Below are 20,414 nucleotides of genomic sequence, written 5' to 3' on the forward strand. Positions count from 1 at the left end.
GACCTAATTTGGTAGTGTAGACAGGTAGGGCATGGGGGAGGGTTAATGAGTTTAGTACAGAGGTGGACAAACTACGGCCTGCGGGACACATCTGGCCCACAGGACTGTCCTGCCTGGTCCCTGAGCTCCTGGCCTGGGAAGCTCACCCCCGGCCCCTCTCCCGCTGTCCCCCTGCCCCTGCAGCCTCAGCTCACTGCACCGCCAGCGCAATGCTCTGGGTGGGGGGCTGTGAGCTCCTAGGGCAGCTCCACTGCAGAGCCTGGCCTGACCCAGTCTCTTGGCGGTGCGGCAGGGGGCGGTTAGGGGTAGAGGGGCCGGAGGCGGTCAGGGAGAAGGGGTGGTTGGATGGGGCAGGAGTCCTGGGGGGACAGCCAGGAAGGGGGGGGTTGGATGGGGCGGGGAGTCCAGGGGTGGTCAGGGAACAGAGAGTGGGAGGATAGATGGGGCAGGGGTCCTGGGGGGGCTGTCAGGAGGGTTGGATAGGGGGTGGGGGCCTGGCCACACTTGGCTGTTTGGGGAGGCACAGCCTCCCTTAACTGGCCCTCCATACAATTTCAGAAACCCGATGCAGCCCTCGGGCCAAAAAGTTTGCCCGCCCCGGTTTAGTGGGAGTAGAGGAATGAGTGTGTTTAGGAAGTACAGCTGACAGTAGCAAACAGCAAGTGGATATGTATGGGTTGCCACTTGTCATTCACCTGAACTAAAATGGGATGAAACATTGCTTCTAGCCCAGGCGGTGTTTCTGCTCTAGCACCTGCCGGTGGATGGATCACTTCGCCCATTTGGTTTTGATTTTATTTGGCCCGATTTATGTCACAATGTTTGTATGTTCAGTTATCTTTAGCAGCTTCTACTTACTCCACATCTCGTTTTCTGATCGCTCTCCCAGAGGCCATGACCTCAGCGACTTTGGACACAATTGGATCATAATTCATACTAGCCACAGCAATCACCTCCTCGTTCCTACAACAAAGATCAGAGGCATGAAGGAGACATTGTGGGTAGTGAAGTGAATAGCTTTAGATGGACACTTTTTTCCTTCACAAAAGGGTAAACTCCTTGATGGAACCACTAAGGATTATGAATTTATAATCTCTTCCCAGCTTCAGGAGTCCCCTTTACTCCATGTGCTTCCTACCTCAGGCAACAGCACCTGGCAAGGGAGAGCAGTCAGTGAGCAGCGTGCGGGAAGGCACTAGTAGGAGCCCTGGCTCCATGCCTGGTCCCAGCTTTGCCCATGGGACAGCACAACTACACACTGCCCCTAGTCAGGGAAGTACAGTCTGACCCTGTGGCACTCTGATGTGGCTTTAAGTACTAAAATAACCCAAAACATTTTTTTGAGCTGGAAAAAAAATGTCCAGCTGCCTCTGGAGAAAGAGGGCAGAACCTAGACAGCATGATAGATGTTGTACTAAAGATGTGATGCCTTCTAGTATGCGTAGAAATCACAGTGGTATGGGTGGTGGGAAAATTAGGTGAATGTGATTCTAGCCTTTTATTTCCTTTGCCGGTATGTTAAAAAGTGCCTGGAAACAAGGTGAAATGGTTCATTGAAAGTTGAACAAAATTTTGTCAACTTTTTCAAATCATTGCATTTTGTCAGAGATTTTGGATTAGGTCTGGTTGAGCTGAAATGTAAAAAAAAACCAGCTTTTTTGGAAATGCCAGCAAACTGAGAAATCATTTATTCTCCCAGCTCTAATGAGGACCACACCTAATAATGTACAATTGTTTTTCACTGCTAAAAAGAGTTGGGAATGTCATACAGAAAAAGAGACATGCAGTCTGTGCAGAGCACTTGAGCCTAAATCAAAATGAACCGTTGCAGCATTCAAGTGACTATTAAGCTTTTGACAAGACTACAGCATGCTCACAACTTCTCTGAGACCTGCAAAGCCCCTCGTGAATAGAACAGCGTGAAAAGCAATGCAATCCCTGCCCAGAGTAAAGTAAGAAATATTCCAATAAGAGGGTCCTTATGTATCAAAGTGCAGGGACAGAGTGATGATAAAGTACTTAAACTCATTGATTCATCAGAGTGGTAGTTCCAATAGGGATAGAAGAAAAATCAATTGGATTAATATGTTCTACCCTGAGAGACTTAGATACTTTTGAAAATCCCCATCATCCACCTATTTAGCTAGTTGAAGAGAAGCATAAGAGGTGACAAGTACCTCGATTAAGGATTCTGACATCAGACAGCTCTTTAATCTAGCATAGTCAGAACAAAGGTCCAATGGCTGGAAGCCGAAGATCTACAAATTCATACTAGAAATATGGCACTGTGGCAAATTGCCGGCACTACTATGATGGGTCTTGCGCTTTCTCTTCTTGGGGGGGGGGGGTTCAGGACACTATTTCTTGCCCCTGAACTGGGGCATTAACTGCTCCACTAGTGTCCTAGAGGAGGGGAGTGGAGAGGGAGGGACTCGGGCCCGCCCTCTACTCCGGGTCCCAGCCCAGGGGCCCTAGGGATAGCGGTAAACCACTAGAACTAGCGGTTCCTTCCCCTGGGCTACTTCCCTCTCCTGCCCTTCAGCTAGTGGGGCTTCCTGCCCTCCCTCTGCACAAACTAGGTGTCCCTTTACCTAGGGTCTTAGTCTTCTTAGCCCACCGCAGCACTTCTCCAAACTCTCCTCTACTTCTCTCCAAACCGCTCTCTGCTCCAACACCAATCCACTCTGCTTTAACTCCTCCTCTTATCTGATTGAAGCAGGGGTTTTTTATTATGTGACTGGCTTCAGGTGCTTTAATTGGCTTCAGGTGCTTTAGTTAATTTATAGCAAACTTTCTTTCAGGGAATAAGGCTCCCTTCTAACACTCTCCTGCTGCCCTCTGGCCATGCTGTATCACACACACATTTTTACCAGTTAGCGTAATTAACCTTTGGAAGAATTTACCAAGGGATCTGGTTAATTCTCCAGTTCTTTGCAAGTGTCCCACAGGAAATTGGACATTGAACGGGATGATGGATAAGCTTGAAGAGGCAGTTGTTGATGCTATTGAGCTGAATAACATTCTGTTTTGAGATCTCAAATACATTGATGGCCTTGTCTTGTTGGCTCAGTTGGGTGAATTGCTGCAGCCAGGCAAGAAGTAGCGTGTACAGGTCTGATTATTAATCTGGATAAAATTCAGTCCTGGTCCCTGCTATCAAGCATTCTCCAACTCCAGATTTCAACCAGCTCACTATTAACCAGTCCAGACTAGACATCAAGCAGGTGGCAATGGCAAATACTTGAAGTGTCACAGACAGTGCTGGAGGTTGCTCAAGAGAGGTGAGCACTTGTATAGCAGCAGCTGCTGCCATGTTTCAGGCCCTTCATCAGCCTCTGTTGCAATGTCATGACATTAAGCTTGCTACAAAGCTGTGGCTCTGTAGAGGCACAGTTCTACCCACTCTGTTGTACGACAGTGAAACGTGCGAGCTGAGGAAGGCTAACGAGCATTTGATTGATGTTTTCAGTTCTTATCGTCTTCATCAGTTTTTCCTTATTAAGAGGCAGGACAAGATCAGAAATGAGGATATTTGAAGCTGGATCTAGCAATGGCTTCCATCAGCAATGGTTTGGTTTTGGTGACTTTCTTGGCACAGACATGTTATTAGGATAGAAGACCAACAAATCACGAAGTGTGTTTACCCAGGTAAACAGCTAGTGGTCATGTGGTCACCTGAAGCTTTGGTGGTGCGATAAGATTGTCAGTGATGGGCATAAATTGAACATCAAGCTAGCCTGCAAGACCTAGTTGGAAATCAATCTAGGTGGTACTTGTTCTGTAAGGAGGCCATGTCCCTTTGGGATTTGCCGTCATGGTGATGATGACAGGAAACGGGGGAGGGGCTTCAGGAAGCCACTTATACCTACTGGATTCTGAAGGTGCATCTGCACTGGCCCGGGCACAACAGTGCAAAGTTTTAGGGCTGCTGTAACTTTCAACAAGTGAAATTTTCACCAAGGTCCTTATGAGACCTTGTACCAGTTCTGATTTGGCCTGGTGAAGTAATCTCCATCCTTACCCCTCTCACTCTCAACACTCCTCAGCCCCCATCAGAATGTTAATGGTCATTGGTCTAGGAGCCAGCTATGACACTTTATGCCAGGTGAGAGCTCCCCAGCCAGGTGAGAGCTCGAGAATTTCTTAGCCAACTAGCTGAGGCCAGAGTCTGCAGGTGGCAACAAAATAGTTTGAACATGAGGAGAGAATCTGGGCCTTTAAACCAAGATTGGATGCCATTATGAAAGATGGCCCCTACCTCAGCCACTAGTTACTGGGCAGGATGCAGGAATCACAGGGTGAAATTATCTGGCCTGTGTTAAGCAAGAGGGCAGACCAGTTGATCAGAATGGTCCTTTCAGGCTTTAACATCCGTGAGCCAGATACTTAACCAGAGTAAAATGGACATAGCTCCAGTGAAGTCATACTTCAGTCACCAAACTGTCTGTCTTCTCCCACCTCAACAGCATGTTTGTAGCAATCACTTTAAAAACTATGTTGAAAAATGATTTTTAAACACAGTAGAAACTAGTGTGGACAGCCTTAGAAGAACAGCAACAAAAGCTTGATTAACCTGCATTAGACTCCAACACTGCTCCCATACCTCCAGGTGTCACAGCAATGACACCCAGATCTGTGTTGTACACAATCTTGGGTGAAAACCAATAATCCTCAAGCAACTAACCCAAACACTAGCAGGCTAGTACTCTGCCTACTGGGAACGCCAGACAAGTTACAAACTAGATTGCAAACAATTAATTGTGGGATACTATCTCACTACAAAGAATGCAGTCTCTTATCTAAATATCAAATCAATGTACAAAACTAGAAGTAGATACTGACACGTATAAAACTTCTGGAATGTCATGGGCACCTAATTACATAACTGAGATGAAAGGTAAGAATGAAAAATGACAATTTCTACTTCACTGTTCAAAGACAAGGAAGTAAGAGAGAAACTATCAATCAGCTAGGGTAAAAGATTTGCTATTCTGAAGCAAGGAATAAACTATGTATATATTTGCAGATGACACTTTTTGCAGATGATACAAAGCTGGGAGGTATTGCCAATTCAGAGAAGGATCGGGATATTATACAGGAGGATCTGGATGACCTTGTAAACTGGAGTAATAGTAATAGGATGAAATTTAATAGTGAGAAGTGTAAGGTTATGAAGTTAGGGATTAATAACAAAAGAATTTTAGTTATAAACTGGGAACGCATCAATTAGAAGTAACGGAAGAGGAGAAGGACCTTGGAGTATTGGTTGATCATAGGATAACTATGAGCTGCCAATGTGATATGGCTGTGAAAAAAGCTAATGCGGTTTTGGGATGCATCAGGAGAGGTATTTTCAGTAGGGACAAGGAGGTTTTAGTACCATTATACAAGGCACTAGTGAGACTTCACCTGGAATACTGTGTGCAGTTCTAGATTCATAGATACTAAGGTCAGAAGGGACCATTCTGATCATCTAGTCTGACCTGCACAACGCAGGCCACAGAATCTCACCCACCCACTCCTACGAAAAACCTCACCTCTGGTCTCCCATGTTTAAAAAGGATGAATTCAATCTGGAGCAGGTACAGAGAAGGGCTACTAAGATGATCTGAGGAATGGAAAACTTGTCTTATGAAAGGAGACTCAAGGAGCTTGGCTTGTTTAGCCTAACTAAAAGAAGGTTGAGGGGAGATATGATTGCTCTCTATAAATATATCAGAGGGATAAATACAGGAGAGGGAGAGGAATTATTTAAGCTCGGCACCAATGTGGACACAAGAACAAATGGGTATAAACTGGCCACCAGGAAGTTTAGACTTGAAATCAGACGAAGGTTTTTAACCATCAGAGGAGTGAAGTTTTGGAATAGCCTTCCAAGGGACGCAGTGGGGGCAAAAGATTTATCTGGCTTTAAGATCCTACTCGATAAGTTTATGGAGGAGATGGTATGATGGGATAATGGGATTTTGGTAATTAATTGATCTTTAAATATTCAAGGTAAATGGGCCAAATCCCCTGAGATGGGATATTAGATGGATGGGATCTGAGTTACCCAGGAAAGAATTTTCTGTAGTATGTGGCTGGTGAATCTTGCCCATATGCTCAGGGTTTAGCTGATCGCCATATTTGGGGTCGGGAAGGAATTTTCCTCCAGGGCAGATTGGAAGAGGCCCTGGAGGTTTTTCGCCTTCCTCTGTAGCATGGGGCATGGGTCACTTGCTGGAGGATTCTCTGCTCCTTGAAGTCTTTAAACCATGATTTGAGGACTTCAATAGCTCAGACATAGGTGAGGTTTTTCGTAGGAGTCGGTGGTGGAGATTCTGTGACCTGCGTTGTGCAGGTCGGACTAGATGATTAGAATGGTCCCTTCTGACCTTAGTATCTATGAATCTATAAGTCTGTCCATATCAGGGTTACCAGATAGCAAGTGTAAAAAAAATCAGGATGGGGGAGTAATAGGTGCCTATATAAGAAAAAGCCCCCAAAATCAGGACTGTCCCTATAAAATTGGGATATCTGGTCACCCTAGTCCATATCTGAAGTAGAGTTGGTAAGAAATGTTTTGATGGAAGAATTTTCTGTTGGAAAATGCAATTTCATTGAAATAAAAATTGTTTTGGGGAATGTCTCAATTTCAACAAAGTTTTTGATGAGAAAAAAGTCTAAACAAATCGTTTAGACTTTTCTCATTTCATTTAAGTGTCAAACTGTTTCATTTTGATAATGTAAAAATGTTTCTTTCCAACTTTATCATTTCAATTCATTTTGTTTGAACCATTATAACAAAACGTTAATGTTAATATTACATGTTTATATATTGTATTTAATATATATATTTGTGAAGGGGCATGCACTCACTCTGCTGAGGAGGAAACCAGCGAGTTCTTCTAGGCTTATTCAGCTCCTGTAAGTATTGCTCTGCCTGGAGGGGAAAGCTTAAAAAGGGAAAACTTGCCACAGGATGGGGTGGTGAACTGGAAGAAGACTGATACACCTAAGAGACTGCTGACAACAGAGACAGATCAGCCAAGAGGGAGACAATTGCAGTCCTCACTGATCCTGAAACTGTATGGACCACTTGTAAAGCAGGATGCTCCAAGAGGAGGGGCTGAAGGTAGACCCTAATTAAAGACAAAGACTAGTTGATAAGCCAAGCCCCAAAAGGGCTGACTCCAGAAAGATTTCCAAAGAGAGGGGCTGCCTTTGCCTTTAAATTCTTTTATTCTACTCCCTGCTCTTGTAAGGGAAAGAGAGAGAAAAGCAGCTCTCTTTTGTTGGTTTTGCTAGGAGAACCCCTCAGCTGGGGGAGGGCATTAGGAACACCTGGACATTTAAATGATATGGGAATCAAAATGAATCAAAATGATAAAGTTGGAAAGAAACTTTTTTTCACATTATCAAATGGAAACCATTTGAAGAGGGGTCTGGCAGGGATCTATGGGAGCCCCAGCCCCCACAATGATGTATTTTATTGCATTTTTCAGAGTAGCAGCCGTGTTAGTCTGTATTCGCAAAAAGAAAAGGAGTACTGGTGGCACCTTAGAGACTAACAAATTTATTAGAGCATAAGCTTTCGTGCATTTGATGCATCCGATGAAGTGAGCTGTAGCTCACGAAAGCTTATGCTGTAATAAATTTGTTAGTCTCTAAGGTGCCACCGGTACTCCTTTTCATTTTATTGCATTGACATTGTCAGAATGGAATGTTTTGATGTTTCCAAATGGAGTTTCTTAACATTTTCATTCCATGGGAAATTCTGAAATTTCAGTTTTTTGTTCCAATTCAGAATGAAAACAAAATTTCAAAGGTTGAAATTTCCCACTGAACAGAAATTCCATTTTCTGACCCTCGCTAGTCTGACAGGTGTGAAGAGCGAGCAGGGGGAAGGCCTATTGTGGGTGATAGACAGGGGAGAAGGAGGAGATCTGGGATGATGCAGTCCATCACTAACTTCTAGGATTCTGTTATATGTGGAGCAACATTCTACCCTCCCATCACCACCATCAGCCCTTCACTCCCTTTCTGCCCTGTCCCAGGCCCTCCTCTGTGGGCCAGTGGAAGTGGGGTCCACTTTGTAATCACAGTGTTGTTGGGAGAACCCAGGTGCTATGTCTGCCCTTAGCACTGACTCTGTGAGGGGAGCACTATCTGAGTGATTGTAATGGTTCCAGAGCCTGTGGCCTTCCAGGGAACTCAAGATGCAAAGAAAGGACTTAGTTTTCATTCTCTCACACACTTTTCCTTGTAAAGTGCCTTGTAAACACAACTGAGGCCCCCCCCCGCCCGCATCCAGGCTGGCACCTGGAGCTCGGCTGGGGAGCCCTGGCAGTGTGAGGCACTGGGCCCCCCACCCAGGGCAGGTGCAGGGTCCACAGCTCCCCACAGCTCTTACTATGACCAGGTCAGGTAAGAGCTGCGCGGGCAGCAGTGGGGAGCCATGGACCTTCATGCCCTGGGTCAGGGGGCCCCCGGATAGGGACATGGGCCTGGGTCTGCTCTTGGCTCCCCCAGCCCAGGCAGATGGAGGGTCTGCAGCTCCCAGCCTGCTCCAGCTTCCAGCTTGGCCAGAGGTGGGGCCTTTGGTGAAAGACGTGGGCCAGGGCACTGAAGGGGTAGGGGCCCCTGGCCCCCTCACTTTTGGGAAGGCTCTGTTGCCCCTGCAGTGCAGCCCCTAACTTTTAGGTGCCCTGCCACCTTGTGCAATTCACAACTCTGAGTTAGGTGCCTAGGCCCCTTGCACAAAGCATGGGGAGAATTAAGTGTCTAAGGAAGTGTCCCCACTCTCCCAAAGGGATTTAGCCACTTAAGTCTGAGCTGGAGGTACGTGAATGGGGCAACTTTGCCAGGTGGAAAGCAGGAGTGATGGTTCCCCACTTACAATCTTTAGCCCAGGATGTGGGAGACCTGGGCTCATATCCCCCACTGCCTGATGTGGAGGAGGAAATTAAGGTCCCCCGCACCTCAGAAGAGGGCCTCAAATGTATAAATAATTAGCTATCCACTGGAGCAGGGGGACTGAGACCTGGGCCTCTGACAACGGTGTCCTAATAGAGTCGCACTGATGCCAGTGAATAGTTAGTTTATATACAGTGGAAGCGTGTCCACTGGAGAGACTCAGCAAGCCTTGTTCTTGGCTACCCTATAGCCCAGTGGTTAGGGCAGTCCTCTGGGAGGTAGGAGACACAAGTTTAAATCTCTGCTCCCACATCCTGGGTCTGTGCTCTAACCACTGAACGTAAGGGGACACCTCCTTCTCCAGCGTCCTCTCAGCATGCCTATTGCATCAGGCCTTGGAGGCAAGATCTGTGAGAAATGCCTAGTTGCAAATCCCACTGGGGATTAGGTGTGAGGTAGGTGCTGACCTGCTAGGAGATGTCAGGAATGAGGTGGCTCAGTGAAGGACCAGCTGCTGAAATGGAGGTGCCTTGGGGACTTTAAAGGTGGGAAATTGGTGCCTACAGGTTTAGACAGCAGCTGAGCAGTCGTTTTGTGAATGCCAGTGGCAGCTAAATGTTGGATGGAAGTGCCTAAAGTGAGTTAGGCACTTAAATCATGCTTAAGAATCTCACCCATTCCACCTAATCCACCCTCCCACTCCGAGGTCTACGTTGTGCTGGGCATGTCTAGGGAACATTCATCATGCAGAACAAACTGAACCTAGTACCCTCATGCAGCATTGGCCTCAAAACTCCTCTGATTTCAAATGTGTCTTTTTATTAATGCACAGCAACCTGAATCCTTGGAGGGGGGGGGGAAACCTGATGGCGAGTGACTTCAGCAGAAATATTTCCTTCTACTCTAACTGAGCAGACAGATTAATGTCCATGTTGGGATATCTCAAAGGGAAGAGAAACACTTACTTGGTGTAAAATGCCACAAACTTCAGTTCATCTAAATCGCCTTGAAAGACAACATCATCAAATCCTTCCCCATGGCCTGAAAAACAGGGGAAATGTCAAAGCAGTGCAGGAGACAGGATTCTGCTCCCTTTGCCCTGGTTCCACATTACACAATCTCATGTGCACACAGATACACACACAGGCAAGCACCTACGGATGTAGACACACGCACCCCTCTTTGTGTGGCGCTGCTCTGGATTACAACACATGCCATACGGCGGTGGTCTGTCTTACAGCCACAACCTCTTTTTGGACGACTGTCTACAAACCATACACACCATATGCTGGGGTTGGTGTGACAGTCGTAAAATCCCAGCATTCTTTGCTCAGCTATCTCCCAAATGATTCAACCATAGTGCTATGGGAAGCTGTAGTCTGTCCACTAAAAGCTAGAGTCAGTAAGGAATTAAGTGCATAAGTGTCACTTTAAGTGCCTAAATCCCAGAATCTGGCTCCACTGGGATTCACAAAACCACTGCTCAGCTGCCACCAAACCCTATAGGCTCCTAAAATTGCTCAATACCCATGTTTCTGCCTCTGGGCATGTGCACTGCAGCACCATGCTGGGTGTCCAGGGAGAAGGAAGACCACCTCCCCCATAACTTTTAGCCTAGTGGTGAGGGTACTCAGCATGTCTATAGGAGACCCTCAGTTCAAGTCAAGTCAATGCCTGTGGGTGGGGACAAGGAATTGAACAGGGATCTGCCACCTCTCAGGAGAGTGCCTATCACTGTGGTATGGGATAGTCGGATGTGGGGGCTCCCTCAGTGTCTCCTGTTGAAGCTGTTGCACTGAGGACAAACAAGGAAAGAGTCCCTGGGACAGAGGGAGTGTGTGTTTTTTGGATAAGATCCTTGCCAAATTCCAGACAGCATTCACAAGCCCCTGTTTGTTCTCAGGGTGAGACTGGCCACATGTTTCTTGACTGCCTAACTTTTTGCTGGATTGAGAAATAACTGGCTGTTCTGAAATCTCACCAGAACAGAATGGGAGGGTAGAAGGACTTTTCGGTTGACTTGGTGTGTTCATATTTTGAGTGAACGTGATGACGACAACGCTTTAGTGATCCATGTGTAATGTTTTCTTAAGACGCATTTTGCTTTCTTTTATTCATCGTTTGGTGTATATATTGCAATTTTATAACACTTCTAAATCGTTTTTAATGTAATTTTATGTGAATAAAGGTGTTTTTCATTTCTCTCTCTCTCTGTCTGTCTGTCTGTCTCTCCCTGAACCAATCACTGGTCCATTAATTATCCACAGAAACAGCTAGTCCCTCCTGCCACTTGCACTGCTCACGCTACATGTCTATTTTTAGCACACTAACACTGGTCAAGCTAGCACAAGTATGTCTAGCTGGAAATGCCACCTTCCAGCACCAGCATAGATGTACCCTGACTGATGCAGGAGGCACTAAAGGTTAGAATAAGGTTATGAGCATAAGGACCTCAGCGGGATAAACCAACAATATCAGGTGACTAAAGAGAGAAGGCATAGCTGAGAGAGAACATGGCAAAGAAACTGACTTCTTGATCTGAGGGCCAGTCCTGTTTTAGCCTGGGTGTACTTCAGAGAGGCCTTGGGGCTCCTCTAACCTATACTTGCTGACTCTGGCTCCAACTGGCCAGTACATTAGCGGAGAACGGCCACAGCAAAGTAGCACATTGGTCCCCTATGCTAGAGGTTGCAGGGGGTGGTGAAGGAGCTGGCTATTCTAGTTCTATCTCTGCTGGGGATTGCTTCACAGTGGGGGAAATTCAGTGGCTTTCTAGCCCCTTTGCTGTGGCTAAATGGGATGAAGAAGAGACTCAGACCCAGAAGGGATGTCCAGATTAGCACAGTGGTTATCTTCCCTATTTGGACAGGCTCAGACCTCTCACCAGTAGAATCTACTGCCAAGCCATTGAACAGGCAAATTTACCTTCACGTGTTATTCAGATGTTTTAGAAGGGGCTTACCCGGTGCTATGCGTGCGGGTGGGCCACACACAAATGCTGTGGTAGCTCAGGCTGGCATTTTGAATTCATGCACAATATGGGTCCCAGGAAAACTTCACATTATAAAACACATTTTCCATGATAAAAAAAAAAAAGAAAAGAAAAATCTCCTGCATCATCTGACCTGGGACCACAGAAACTGAAACGCTTCAGTCGTGATCATATGATTATTTTAACTTGTTTGGAATTCTCTTAAATTAAAACTTAACTCTGAATGTTGTGGCTTTATAATGCTTCTTTTGGACAATACTGCCATCATGTATTTCATTCGAAATATGCACTCTTCACTTTAATTCCCTGATAGCATAGTTTTTGTCTGGGAATTCTCTCAGAACTCCTCATGTTCACACATCAGCAATGCCAGCCATGGGCGCCGACTCTGGGGGGGCTCCGGAGCTGGAGCACCCACAGGAAGAAAAATAGCAGGTGCTCAGCACCGATCAGCTGTTCAGCGGCTGGTGGGATGAACTTGGGGAAAGGGGCAGAGCAGGGGCAGGAAGAGACAGGGCAAGGGCAGGGCCTCGGGGGAGGGAGTGAATTGCGGCTGGGGCCTCGGGATGGAGCGGGGGTGAAGCACCCACCAGGAAAAATAAAACTCAGCATCTGTGATACCAGTCATCACAGTCCAGCTACCTCACCCCTCAACTTGGTTACCTCACACCCTCATTGGATCCAGGTGCCATGTCCAGTTCAGGCACTGCCCCCCCAAAAGAGTTTCAGGCATTGCTCCTCCCCCCAGTCAGATTCAGCTGTCACCCATCACCTCTAGTCAGGTTTAGGGATTGCCCCTACACCTCAGCCGGGGACAGGCATCTCCTCCCCACTGAAGATCAGGCCCTGCCCCCAGTCAGGTTCAGCACTGCAGCCTCAAAGCCATCTCCCATTTGTAAATCTTGGGACGCTGGGGTCTCCTCTTGTTCCCACAGTAGCACATGTGGCATTTTTTCCTAAAGCGCAGACATTGGTTGCTGGTGAGACCCCTCCAGGAAGCTGGGTGTTATCCCCCCAAGACTTCTCTAAGGCTTCTGTCCAGTTCAAGAGGCTGCCTTGCTCCTCAGGCTCGCATTAGTATGTCTGACCTGCATATCGTATGCTCTTCCCAAACACAGCCGTCCACAGATACGGGACCGTGTTGATCTCCATGCCATGGGCCAGCATGTTCAGAGCTGCTATGCGGCCTGGAAAACCGAAGAAACAGAATGTAAGAAAGGAAATCATGTGGGAGTCTTGTCACATGCGCTGTGCCTGGGCAGGCCCAGAGTACTCGGATTGCGCCCAGGGCTTTGGGATGGTTTAAGAGCCTTTTGCTACCAATTGCTCTAATCACAGTTTAAGTGGAGTCTAAAGCTTGGTCTACAGTACACGGTTATTTTGGAATTAGCTGAGTTACCTTAAAATAAAACTGGTTCCGTCCACACGACCAAACCAGTTTTTTCGATTTAAAGGGCTCTTTACTCCAATTTCTGTACTCCACCTCAGCAAGTGGAGTAGCGCTAAAATCGAGATCGCAGTTCCAGGTTACAGGTACCATGGACACAATTCAATGATATTGGCTTCCAGGAGCTATCCCAGAATGCTCCCTTGTGACCGCTCTGGACAACACTCTGAACTCCGATGCACTAGCCAAGTAGGCAGTAAAAGCCCTGGGAACCTTTGAATTTCCTGTTTGGTCACCATCAGCACAGGTGACCATCAGCACAGTCCACCATCACAGGTGACATTTCGCCTTAGACTAAAAAACTCCCATCAGACAACCAAGCAGAGGGACGACATTAGTTACATGAACCACAATGCTAGCAAGGTCATGGTGAAGCCCCTCAGTTACCTGCCTTCAAAGGAAGGTTGTGTGGCTCTTGTTCACATACAGACCCTTAATCTGCACATTTAGAGGGTGCCCTCCCACCTCCAAGAAGACTGGTTATCAGTAAGAATAGGATTATGTCATGGAGGTCACAGATTTCATGACTGTCAGAGACCTCCCTGACGTTTTCTGCTTCAACCCAGGATGGCAGGGCCAGAATTCTCAGCTGCCATGGGGGGTCCCAGAGCTCTCAGCTGCCTCAAGGGGACCTTGAGATCCGAGCTACTGCAGATGGTGGGGTTGTGGCAGAGGGATCTGGAGCTGTTTGCAGTGGCAGGTGCTGGACTTCCCCCTTCCTCCTGCAATAGATCTCAGGCTCTCTTCCCCCTCCTCCCCACCCCCCACTTGGGCATCAGTCAGATTCCTGTCAACATCCCCGACTCCATTATTTTTAGTAAAAGTCACAGACAGGTCACAGGCTTCCACGCCTGGCACCTTTCACAGATATTGAAAAACGAACAAGGAGACGGGGAAGAGGAGTGGCAGTGGATAAAACACTTCAAGAGCAGAGACCTTTATGGGGCAAAGTATCACTGCCCCTCCCCAAAATCTGTACTGGCACCATGGTGATTCAGAGCTTCATAGACTGAGAATGGTGTTGCTGTAGGTAAAGAAGAGCATGTTTTTGTGCCGATGCTTGTTTAGGTCATGTAATGATATTCAATCCTCAAAGCATATTTAAAACAATGCTAACCAGAGTATTGTGTTCAAAAGGAAGGGTAACCCAGGTGATAGAACTGACCACTGGGGCACCTGGCTGGCAGAGCCACACTGGGAAGCATGAGAGTGGGGGGCGGGGAAAAAAGGCTGATGCAAAAAGGAGAAAGAGGCTAGTGTGCAAGCGGGGAGATGACTGAGTCCTTCAACTTGACTGGGGGCGGGGGAGGAGTTCCTTTTTCCTGGGTAAACTGTTGGACACTGAGAGAAGCCAAAATGTCTAAGGCCAGTAGGTTAAGGACAATAAAAGGTATTTTTAAATATAATCGGGAAGAAGAGGAATTCTAGCAATGGTCTAGGCCACATTTGATTATGTTCAATATGGACAAAGAGAAGACAGTCACAGCCAGAACTATCTAGACTTGGTTCTTGAAAATTGCTCATTTCCCAACACTGAGAACAATTATGAGCCAAACTGAATAAAAGGAAAAATTGAGATAGAAAAATGTGAATGAAAAATAGGAGTTTATTAGAGGGCCAAAAAGCCAGGATTCCACACTCAGAAAGGATGACTACTTGGGCTAAAACCCAATCTGGTTCCATGGTGAAGTGAAGTCAGCATTAGAAATAAAAAAGAAACATAACTAATGGAAGAAAAGGGAAATAGAAGGAAATCAGTATCAGTTAGAGGCTATGAAGTGCAGAGAATTGATAAGGGAAGTGTCACAGGGCGGCCGACCCCTTAAAGGAAGCAGATCCGGTGCCCCTGTGCCAATTTGGCCATTTAAGAGGATGAGGCAGCACTGGGGACTGTAAAGGAGCTGGGCAGCAGGGCCTTAGTGGGGAGACAGATCTGCTGAGTTGGGGTTACCAGCTTCATTCGGAAGAAGGCTGGTGAGAGCTACCAGTAACCAAGAGACTACAGGAGGTCCTCGTAGGAAGCAGAAGGTATTTACTGGGAGAAGGCTGAAGGCAGGAGCAATGAAAGCAGGTTTTGTTGGCTGATCTCCCTGAGCCAGGGCTGGAGAGGGCGGATGGCAGGAAGAGGAGTGGCAGCAGCAGAGAGAGGTGCCTGTTGGCTCCAAGCCAGAAAGCTGAAGGAGGAAGAGGGCTAGAGGCAGGGGAGCAGCAGAAGGGCTTGCAGCTGACATGCTGGAGAGCTGGACCCAGAGAACAGCGAGAGAGTTGGGGGAGTGAGGGATGCTCCCCTGGAGAGGACAATCTCCCAGCAAAGGGGCTGTGGGGTTCCCTCTGGGAAGAGCAGGGTTACGTTCCAGCTGAAAGAAATGGGGTGGCTGTCCTGGCAGAGGGCCCGAAGGGAACTGACAAGGAGCAGAGATGTAGCGGAAGACACTGCAGTATGAGGATGCAGTCCCAGCAGCGAGGTTTGTGGGGTGAGGTTCTTGCTGGAAAGAGCAGGGTTTTAAGGACTACATGCACTATGTTGGGGACTTTCGATTATGGACTGATGTGCACTATGTTTTGATAAGAAATTGGCCCCAAGGAGGGGTATTACTGAGGCAAGAAAGCTTGTGTGAAATTACTGGGGACTCTTAAGGAAGGAAACTGAGGCAGGTGTGCCTGTCATGCCACAGCCTGCTGCAGGAGGGTGCTCCACGAAGGATTGTGCTATGGCAGGAAGCTAAAGACATCATGGAAAAATTACTGGCTTGCACAGCTAAGGACTGGAGCTGTATCTGGGGGCCTAAAGAGGAAGGTGGACACCTAGTCAGATTTACAAGCACTGCAATGGGAGTAAGGGACTCAACTAGGTTACGTGCTTTATTAAGTCCCACTACACACCTATTTGCATCAGTAAGTGTCTAAATATCTTCAAATCTGAAAAAACCCCATTGGGTAAGGACTACTGGCCAATCTAAGACAAACAACCCATGAAGGAATAATGAGGGATAATACTGAACAGTCAAGTGAATGGTCAATAATAAATCCCAATTCCCCAACTGCCTCTCTATCTAGCCAGGTCTGGCTGGCCATCTTCAAGACGCGCTTGTCCCCAAGTAGTTCAGGAGCCCTAAAGCGAAGGGACTGACATACACCCACCATGCATATGTGCCATCTGCCAGTGAGGGATGTTCACCTTCTTGTTGTTACGCAAGGCCAGTGGAAATGTGACAGCATCACCAGCTGCAAAAACTCCTGGGGTGTTGGTCTGCATCATCTGAAAGAAAGCAAGGGGCCGTTAACACTGTAGTAGGGAGAGGGCCTGAAACATAAGCTCATGTATCAGAGACCTGAGGCCTGGGCTAAAGTAGTAAAAACTTTGATGATATAAAGTTAAATTGTGAGCAAGAGGCAGGCCAGCTGAGGGGGGAATGGAAAGTCCCGCCATACACTGAACTGTATCCATTGTCACGGGCATACACGTGTTAGTGTAACTGTAGACATTGATCCGGAGAGCTAGGACCGTGCTTCATTGACAATAAACCTGACCAAGTGCCTTTGCACCTTAACAGATTTTCAGGTCATTGGGCAGTTCGCTCAAGGTCTGCTGTGCCAGCTAACTGCGCAGAGCTGGGGCAGTGCACAGAGGGAACCACATGCAACCGAAAATCTAACCACAAGCACCACTGGTGATTACGCTACAATTGGTGTTATAAGTTCAGGGTCAGCAGCAGCTTCATGCTGCTGACTTAGACATAGCAACAAACAAGGTGTCACCCCCACAGACTGAGCGTGCAGAATTGTACGTAGCAACTACTCTACCCTTACTTTGATGGCAAGACTCACTGGATTTGGACTATACTGGTCACCTCCACAGCCACGCCTGCCTCTCGCCTTCCCCCACCTCCCAGCACTAGCAAAGCACAGGGCCCACAGGTGTGTAGCGTCAGTACTCAGCTCAGTGGAGTGGTCGGTGAGGTCACCGTGGTTACAACAGTGAGCCAAATCAGGCAAAAAGAAACCAAGTACTAGACGAGAAGGGAAGGGATGAGAAAGAGAGAGAAAAGAAGTTGCTTCCCCATCTACACCCCAATACATTACTCCCACTTCTCCTTTGCCAGCTGTACCTACATCAGGCTCACTGTATGAAAGGATAGCAGGCCCTGGGCATCTGGAACTCAGCCTCCCCCACAATCTCTAGTGTCAGCACTACGAGATGTCTTGCAAAACCATACCATGCCATAGGAACAGTCCTAATATCAGAACCTTCGCAGCGACAGTGAACCTGTCCTGTTCCTGCTGATGGTGAACTTTTATACATAAAGATGTCTTTTTACACTCACAGGGGTCATTAACTAGGTTTGACCCACAACCTTCATCTTCACAGCACAGATCTTTTTCACCTCACCTACAGGAGCAATGGGCAGTTGTAGGGGAGTGTATAAACCATGCTACTGCTCTCTGTGTAGGCCATGTAGGGAGTCACAATCACACTTTGTTACTAGGTTACACAGTATTTGAGAGCGCAGAGGGACACTAGGCATCAAGATTCTAGGTGTGTCTTCCTGTTTATGCAAGCATGGTTCAGACAGCATAGCCAAAGGTAACAATGCTTCTGTGTGTGATGACTGAACCCAGAACCTCCAGCTGTAGAAGCAAAAGCCCCTGCCACTTGAGCTAAAAACCACATCACGTAACACACAATGAGCAGTACAGTCATAAACCTTGATCCGTGGTATAACTTCTAGAGTAGGGGTCGGCAACCTTTCAGAAGTGGTGTGCCGAGTCTTCATTTATTCACTCTAATTTAAGGTTTTGTGTGCCAGTAATACATTTTAACTTTTTTAGAAGGTCTCTTTCTATAAGTCTATAACACATAACTAAACTATTGTTGTATATAAAGTAAATAAGGTTTTTAAAATGTTTAAGAAGCTTCATTTAAAATGTAATTAAAATGCAGAACCCCCCCAACAGGTGGCCAGGGTCCGGGCAGTGAGAGTGTCACTAAAAATCAGCTCGCATGCCGCCTTCGGCACACGTGCCATAGGTTGCCCACCCCGTTCTAGAGGGTGACCGCTGCAGAATCATATTGTTATCGTGGGTTATACACACATCTGATTTGGCAAGCTGCTTTTAGAAGATTGTGTGGCAAAGTGGATGAGAGTTGGCTTGGTCATATGAGAGACATAGACCCAGGTCCTCAAAGGTGTTTCCCATTGAAGTTGATGGGAGTTAGAAGTCTAAATACTTTAGAGGATCTGGGTCTTGGGTTCTATCCTGGCTCTGTGAAACGGGTGCATTTGAGTCAGCCTCCAAGGCTATAGTAACACAGTGAGGGTTCTGCACGGCACAGAAACATTAACAGCAGTTAGTGTACGTTCTGTGAGTAGACCTCTTGGTTACTGGGTGTGTACTTTAGTGCAACTGCCGATACACTCCAGGAATTTGTGAGAAGGGGTGGGAGCTCTCCCTCTCTATTTTTTTCTCATTTTGCATCCCCAGAATCATTTGATGTCTGAAGCTTTTCACATCCTCATGGGACAGTCCACAGCAGGGGCCAAAATCGCATCCTCTCGCGCAATTTTATTGTGAGTCAATATTCATAAGAATCTATTAATTTTAAACCACTCACTTTGGGGCTACTCAAGAATCCCTTAGCTAAATGACCCTATATTTATCCCACATAGTCTAACCATGTCCTTAGTGAGCTACAGCAATTTTCAAGATACTCTAATATACATATGCGTCGGCAGATTACTTTGAAAATTTGGCTCTAAACAGCTACTGCACTACAACCTTAACTCTGGATTTGCTCCCACTCCTCCGCTATATGGTTGTCTCCACACCTACCATCAGAGCCTGCTTAGGCCCTTGCAACAGTCAGTGCTTTGACAGTGTTTACCTTGTTGACGACAATGAAGCCTTTGGAATCAATGTTAATGCCGCTCTGCTTCAGAAATCCTGTTGCTGGACTTGCACCTGCCAGAAAGTCAAAGGACATGGTGTGAGTGGGTCCGACTCCCAAACACTGGCTCTCTCATGAAAACAGATGTCAGAGCAAGAAAGGACATGCTAATGCCAGCAATCACTCTCCTGGCAACGTCAGTTCAGTTCCATGATACCAGGTGCTGCTCAGTTAACAGCTTCTGTTGGGTCTCACAAATGCAGCTGTGCCGGGTGCCAGAGGGGGCAGCAAATGAATGACTGACAGGGGGCTTCAGAGCCTTGTTGGCCAAGTTCAATGGATGGGGAGGATTTGGCAGAAGCAAAAGTACCGTGGAAATGCACAGACCTTGGGATAAACTAATTAGAATATGTACAACTTGTACAGCTGCATTTGGAAACCAGATAACTCTGTTCTTATCAGATGGCACATGGAGAGTGCTCCTTCTGTCCCTGTTTGCCCTCCTTAGCAGTACTGTCCTTCCCTTCCAGACTCCTGTGCTCCAATTAACTCACCCCACTCCCCTCAGTATACACATTTTAAAAAATATCAGAACAATTTCCTTCGAAAAGTGGAGCTAACATGCTAATTGCCACCCATCCGTGGTGATCACTGTGCTTGTAGACTATCCCTGCCCCTCTACCCTTTGCCTGGCTTGTACGTTCAACCTCCCATTCTGCAATGAGTTCCACATGGGCAGAGGGGTCACCTTCATGGAGTGCACCTGCAGGACTGAGGCTTTGTCCAGGAGGAGAGCACAAGGAGGTGGCATAGCTCCCTGAACCCGAAGCATGGCCATAAACAGAGCGCCCACAGTGCCGGCCATGATTTTTAAATCTTAAAATGTTTTTGGTTGTAGCTTTTTAAAATATCGATACAAAGTGCAAATAAAAGAGGGGAAATAAAAGCTAGGCCATCTAGACTGCCTAATTTGTACAAAATTACACACAAGTACATTATGTCAATAGTTACTGCCTAGTTAAATGAGAGAAGGGTTTCGTGGGAGTCCTAGAACACTGGTCAGGGAGTCTTGTTATGGAAAAGTTTGAGAACCATCAAGTATAGGACTCCACATACTACACAATGAATATTACCATGTTTTAAGGCACTTCAAGTTTAAAATTCACAAGGGTGTTGAATTGGGGGAGTCTTAT

The 20,414-nt window shown here is 46.9% G+C and overlaps 1 protein-coding gene across 3 annotated transcripts in view; it reads right to left on the minus strand.

Annotated features, from left to right (window-relative positions):
• The window catches only part of AIFM3 (apoptosis inducing factor mitochondria associated 3), a 92,154-nt gene that overhangs the window by 12,226 nt on the left and 59,514 nt on the right, over positions 1-20,414 (minus strand). For all 3 annotated transcript variants that reach the window (XM_038373477.2, XM_043498238.1, XM_043498237.1), the window contains 5 exons: positions 19,219-19,295; positions 16,476-16,593; positions 12,976-13,074; positions 9,861-9,936; positions 859-963 (listed from right to left, as the gene is read on the minus strand). In XM_038373477.2, the coding sequence (XP_038229405.1) occupies positions 859-963; positions 9,861-9,936; positions 12,976-13,074; positions 16,476-16,593; positions 19,219-19,295 (475 nt within the window). The remainder of the gene's footprint in view (positions 1-858; positions 964-9,860; positions 9,937-12,975; positions 13,075-16,475; positions 16,594-19,218; positions 19,296-20,414) is intronic.

The sequence above is a fragment of the Dermochelys coriacea genome, chromosome 15 (assembly GCF_009764565.3).
Source record: "Dermochelys coriacea isolate rDerCor1 chromosome 15, rDerCor1.pri.v4, whole genome shotgun sequence".
NCBI classification, from domain to species: Eukaryota; Metazoa; Chordata; order Testudines; family Dermochelyidae; genus Dermochelys; species Dermochelys coriacea.